General features: G+C 34.3%; 1 protein-coding gene across 1 annotated transcript; it reads left to right on the forward strand.

Annotated features, from left to right (window-relative positions):
* Window positions 1-1,281: 1,281 nt before the first annotated feature.
* Window positions 1,282-2,793, forward strand: LOC119071301 (enhancer of split mgamma protein-like). The gene is made up of 2 exons (XM_037176179.1): window positions 1,282-1,604; window positions 1,717-2,793. The coding sequence occupies exons 1-2, from the start codon at window positions 1,431-1,433 to the stop codon at window positions 2,266-2,268; spliced, it is 726 nt and encodes a 241-aa protein (XP_037032074.1). The 5' UTR covers window positions 1,282-1,430; the 3' UTR covers window positions 2,269-2,793.
* Window positions 2,794-6,786: the final 3,993 nt, after the last annotated feature.

The raw sequence follows: 6,786 nt of genomic DNA on the forward strand, positions 1-6,786 counted from the left end.
TCCGCGTGGCCGACTTGATGCCAGCAGATGGTAGGCATTATGATATGATGACTGTTGATATGGTAAGTTTGAATGAGTTGACCACGAACAGTGCAATTGATGCAATTTATGCTACTTGTACGATGATTTGGGTCTTATGATAGAATTGCGTTTTAACCGTTCCGACAAGCACATCACCGGTTTAATTAATTGTCTGTTGCCGTTGCGTACCGATATGTTTCTGATTTGGTAGTTGCTTGTGGTTTGTATTTACAAAACAAGAACTAGACTTTTACTCTCTTTTTTGTTAGGTATACGCACACGCACCTAGATACGAAATAATGAAACCCAAGAATCTAGGGTTTCATTTGCTTAACACAATTTTAAGATTGAAAATGTAAGCCTTAGCAACTACCAAATCAGGAAGCGCCCTACGAAAATGTCGATTCCTAATATTTCCTAATTATTGCGCCAATTTAATTGGATGATTCGTCATCACTCGTTCCAAAATAAAAACAACAACAGTCACTGGTCGATCGGGCGAATTCGATTTTAAATAACAAACCAATAAATTTATGGCATCCCGTTCATATGTGTCATTGGTAAAATATTTTTAAAACAAACAAATTTTTCAAAATATTTATAAAAGCAAAACATTATCCACAACATAAATAAACGGAAAAGTCTCCTAGCGTACTACTCATATAGTGGCGTATGTGTATAATCAAATACGTTGCTGGTTGTATATTTTACTAAATAATTAAACCAAAAGTCCGTTTCTTATAACATATTGGACGATTTCATTCATCAACTGAAAATATCCCGCCAATAATCTCTTGACCGCATAACGTAAATAAAAACGCGCGGTTTAATCAATTTTAATTTATTATGTTTTTCATGAATGAGCCTGTTTTTCTTACTTCTTTTTCGTTCCCTTTGTCTTTCATTCATGTGCATTGTTATTTTGCAAAAAGCCCATATCGTGAGAGAGTGTTAAAAACATTAAAATCAGAAACTTTACATTAAAACAACGCATTCGGCTCAGCCGTTGTATTAATGGTTATTTTTCAGTAGCACATGAATTCGTATCAATGCTTGCTCTTTAACATATCTTATATTATACCATCAATAGTGCTATAATCACACACGCGACCGATTCATTGAGTAATGTTTTATTACTGGGAGGAGCTACAATTCCAAAGAGAGAATATTTACATGAACGTAAACCAATAGTGAACATAGGTGGGGGAATTTTCTACTCACCGGGAAGGAAATTACTCGTAAACTTATAAATAAGAGCATGCGCCCTGTTCTGTACTCACTTGTGAAATAGCGTTACAGTTGTAAACAGCAGTGTTAAGGAATTTTTCTTGTGTTTTGATATCTCGTTGGATTGTTGTTGTTCTTTTATTTTTATTCACGGGATTTGTTTTTATGAAAAAAGTTTTCCAATGAAAATGGCACCGAATCATGGTTTTGTTTTAACTGATGCGAGCGGGGAACCAGTGTCCAGAACATATCAATATAGAAAGGTGATGAAACCTATGTTGGAACGAAAAAGACGAGCCCGGATTAATCGTTGTTTGGATGAACTGAAGGAACTTATGACGGGTGCTTTGCAAACGGTAAGTTTGTTTAAAAATTTTCCGGTTTTTTATTCCATTTGCATTGAGAAAAGAATGAAAACTTTGGTTTGGAGACAATTGGCTAATAAAGTTATTTAATTTTGTGTTACAGGAAGGAGAAAATGTGTCGAAACTTGAAAAGGCTGACATCCTCGAGTTGACTGTTCGCCATCTACACAATTTGAGACGCCAAAATCAGATTTCAACTCGCAACGAACAATCATTTGCTGATCGATTCAAAGCCGGCTTCAGACATTGCGCAACCGAAGTGACAACCTTCTTAGACAATACAGACCGACATACCAGTGTTCATGTCATAAAACATTTAAACGGATGCATCAAGCGACTCGACGTCCATCCACAACTAGCCCAACCACCGATGATGCCAGTGCAACCATTGTCATCGCATCAACCTTCAAAACAATTACCGCATTCGATCAATAAGTCTACACCGCCACCATATCCACCACAGAATGGACTTTGGCATAGACCGGAAAGACCAATTAGTGCATCAGCCCCACAACAACACAAAGTTCAATATTTTGCTGGCGAACCACAACAAATGCGATACTACGACGACGAAATGAATCGTATCAACGCAAATACACCGCCAATGTCGCCGCCAATTGATGTTGATGATATGCCAGTTTGGCGACCATGGTGAATGCAATTCTTGTGTTGATAATAGTGATTGATAAACCAAACAGTGAATAGTTAATAGCGATTGTTCAACGAAAAAGTTATTTGTTTTGTCTTCCACTTTAAAAAGTTTTAAAAAAATTAAATTTTTCGTTATTTTTCCAGTGAATTATATGATCATGCTTTAATTAGGAGTTAAGGAAAATTTTGAAAAATATTTAAATTCTGTGATAGATTCAATTGGTGTATTTTTCGTTTTTAATTTAAATTTTTTTGTTTCTGAAAATTTTTTTGTTTCTGAATTTTTTTTTATTATTTTTTTTCCATTCACGTTTTTCTTTATTGTTTTCGGTTAACTGATGAATTCATGTTAAAAAAAAAAAAAATAGGACAGACAGTTTAAGTTATACGGATTTGCAGTACTTATCCAATTTTCTGTAAAAATGAAAATCGAATAGAAAAATCTCAAATTATTTTATTAATTACAAATGTAAGACAGAAAGTATCGTTTTTATACCAAATAAAATAGCATAAATTATTCGTACTTGAATCATTCAGTTCTTTTCATTGTGGTATCGAGCCTGGAACAAGAATCATAGTCTCTCTATATGGATAACTTCACAATTTCAAGAATTTAAAAAACCTACAGAACTTAGTGACATATGTTTGGTTAAATAATATATTTTTAAACATAAAGCCATTATGGCTCATTTTTGTACATTTACACAAAAATTAGCCATCACGGCTTGTAAAAAATAGATATGAGGAATGTTTCAGCCAAATAATATGTCACTAAGCTCTATGTGTCTTGAACAAAATCGGAGAAAATTGCGGAAATGTTAATGAAACACTCAGCAATATGTTCTATTCCGAATTTAACTTTCTAATCGCAAAAGAAGTAAGTTGAGGTAAGTCGTAAGAAGTTCTATTGGGGCTATACATGGAAATATCATCACGTGACGTAAACAATTCTTAAAAATACTGCACTACTAGAACCGGATTCACTATGTATGTACAATTATAGAAAAACAACGACATAACTATTTAAACAATCATTTGGTTATTTGTAATGCGTATTTCGACCTAGAAGATGCGGTAAAACGTAATGAAAATTAGCAATTTTCTCGAAAAGTAAATTTATGTCTAATATCAGATTGTTACATGCAACATCAAGTAACAATTAAATCACATAATAATAAAAATTAGATGCAATCTTCTTGTGATAATTTGAATATTCTACTACAAGACAACAAGACTACAATTATTGAGTAACTCCAGCTAATTTGAGACTTTTCGAAATATTTTCACCAAACATTTCATTAATGAAAACCGATTTCAGTAAACTTTTTTTTTACTTGAAAGCTGTTGAAAATTTTTGTTTATTTCACGAAATCTGAACCGATTTCACTAATTTTTTTTTTTGCTGAAAGCTATTTGACAAGACGCGTATACTATAGTTTGACACCAAACGCATAACGTCTCGGGGAGATATGACCAAAAAGTTTTTGTTTGTATTCGACTTTCCAAGATATTCTCAATAAATCTCAAATGATTTCTGTAAACGTGTTTCCCTGTCGATCCGAACGCTATAATTCCACAATTGCACAAAATGGCACGATATTAAATTTTAAGAAGATTTTTGGCTCATTCTGCTTCGAAGTAAGGTGAATCACCTCGATCCAAACGTTGTCAAAATTACATTTTTTCATATAAAAACTGAAGATCAGTGTCATTCGAAAGCTACAGCATATTACTTCACTAGAAAAATAACTTTGGCTCGATCAGGTTAGTTGGGTGAGTGAAGTAGGTGAAATCAGCTTCCCAATGGTGATAAGTGTCATTCTCGAATTTTGACTCGTCGAGGTTATTTCGAAAAATTTTGTAACCATTTTTTTAAACGGTTTTGAGCCAAAGCTACATTTTCTGTGGGGCAACAACCGCCAATTTCACAAAAAAAAAATCTGGCTATTAATGACCACCGAAGAATATCACTTTTATAGACACGTCTCCCACAAATTTTGGGCTACCAACCTCATATTGGGCCTAAACTGCGCGCGCGTTTTGACGATAGCTTTTCAGGAATAGTAGATTACATTGGATGCAGCGGAGGTAGTTCATTACACGAGGGATCAATTTTGTGATACTTGCCGAACGTGAGTTCACAAAATTGATTCCGAGTGTAATGAACTACCAAGCAGCATCCAATGTATGCTGTTTTATTGCCTATCCACCCGGAATATTGTTGTTACGAGTACATTTTCCCACCCAAGGACCTGACAGTTCAAAACCAAAAGTGTTCCAGAAGACAACTAGCAGATTCTTGAATATCAAAAGATTATTCTAAATTAATGTATAATTTCACAACATTTATGTCGCGCTATTTCATTCACTGCCAGACTAATAATAAACATAAAAAATACCGATAGCACAAAACCAACAAAACAAATCTATTGTGTTGCATTGAAATGTTTATAAACGAATCTAGTCTGCTCATGAAATCGGCTCACACTTCTTCATAACATTAATCCCGAAAGCATCACTGGCAACACTACTATTTTGATGACATGTTGACAAACTACTTCGACTGTTTTGTTTTTGTGAAGTGCTAGATTCATATTTTGCGTAATATTTGTCGATTTTGGTGGTGTTACAATAAATTTTGCTGTGAAGTAAAGTGAATAAAAATGAAAAAATTAAAATTGTTTGGCCATAGGTGTTCGTCGAAACTGAATAAATTGAAATTATGGCTATAGACAAAATGGCCGTCACTTATTTTTGTGTTTTTATTTTTTTTTTTCGAAAGTTTTTAATGAATTTGCTTAGATTGGTGTGCAATTAATTCAAGTGACAAAGTTTGTCATATTAAAACTAAAATAACATCGCGAGTATTGTTTCTCAGTGCTAAAGAATATTTCATGTGATACATTTTTGCTGATAAGTAATGAAATTCTGCTGGTATGTAATGAAAATATCCTGATATGTAATGAATTTTCATATGAATATTCCTTCACTTGTGATGTAATGAAAAAGTTCCCACATGTAACGACCGCTTTCCGCGGGTGGGAAATGTACGTGTACAACAATATTCCGGGTGGATAGGCAATAAATAGTACATTACTATGCAAGGGAAGTAAAGTGATATCTCGTATCCAGATGAGAAAAAGTATCCGAGGGCGGTAGCCCGAGGTACTTTTACTCATCGTGATACGAGATATAACTTTATTTTCCGTGTGTAGTACGACGTTTTACTATGCGAGTGATGTAAAGGTTATTGCCTATACATGTAACAGCCTTATTACAAGCACCAGCATAGTAAAAAAGTTTACAGAAATCAGTTTACATTTGGTGAAAATATTTCGAAAAGTCACAAACGTGTAACGCAACTAACCGACGACTTCTTCGATCACACAAATCACACTTCGCAGGCTAAAACTTCCAACTCTTGTTGGCATGAAAGCACTGGGTCTGAGTATTAGAAAATTTATAGACTGATTTTTTACCGCAAAACATAGCCAACACAGCTCACTTTATGCCTCAGAAATGGCGAAATTTGTAACGCAACTAACCCTGGAGTTACCCTATAGACTGGAAATTACGAACAAAATTACGTAAAAATTGTGTCCCCGACATGAAAAACGAAATCTTTGATGGTGTGAGAATTGGTGGGCAAATTACCGCGTTTAAATTCGAATTTTTTTACTTCACAAATCTGTTGAATTTAAAATAAAATAAAATATTGGAACAATTACCTTGGGGATGAAGTTGGAAACTTTCAGAGACTGGAAGTGTACCACAAGAAGAGTTATCTTTTCCAATGAATTAATAAATACGCGAAAGGTCTTCGTGAAAAAAATCTTTTCGAATTAACTCAGTTTTGACACAATTCATAAAAAATCACTTGAAAGCTGTGACCTTTTGTCTGCTCTTAAGCCACACTCGAAAAAACGCGTCTGCACGTCTGCGCGTCTGTACTTTTACGGTAAATTAATGATAAATTGTCCCGAGTATTAAACAACAACAAAATTTTACGTTCACGATACTGAATTTTCAAAATACTAAACTGACAACTACCAAAAATGTCAACGCCTACGCCTAATTTTTGCAACATGTGAGCACTTTCCTTCTTTTCGGTTACAAACACTTTAAATTCGAAGTTGGGACTTGAGAGTATATTCACATAATATACTATGACTATACGGTTAACTTTTGATTATCAGACAAATTTTTTTTTTGATACCAACATTGAAAAATGATACTTTCGCCCCGCATATGAGGGGCGAAAGTAAAAAAATGCACCCCACGGGGAGAAAGTACTTAACGAAGAGCGAACGCAACTGAACGAACAGCGAAAGTGACTGACGTCACAGAAAATGAGAGAAATGAGTCGAGTTGTCAACAAAATCCGCTCATATTATGCAGAATACTTTGATCAAAATTGTAAAACACTGTGCGCCAGTGTTCTTATTGAAATTAGCATACAAAGTTGATACTTTTTTTTGATACCAACATTGAAAAATGATACTTTCGCCCCGCATATGAGGGG

The sequence above is a fragment of the Bradysia coprophila genome, assembly GCF_014529535.1.
Source record: "Bradysia coprophila strain Holo2 chromosome IV unlocalized genomic scaffold, BU_Bcop_v1 contig_144, whole genome shotgun sequence".
Lineage (NCBI taxonomy): Eukaryota > Metazoa > Arthropoda > Insecta > Diptera > Sciaridae > Bradysia > Bradysia coprophila.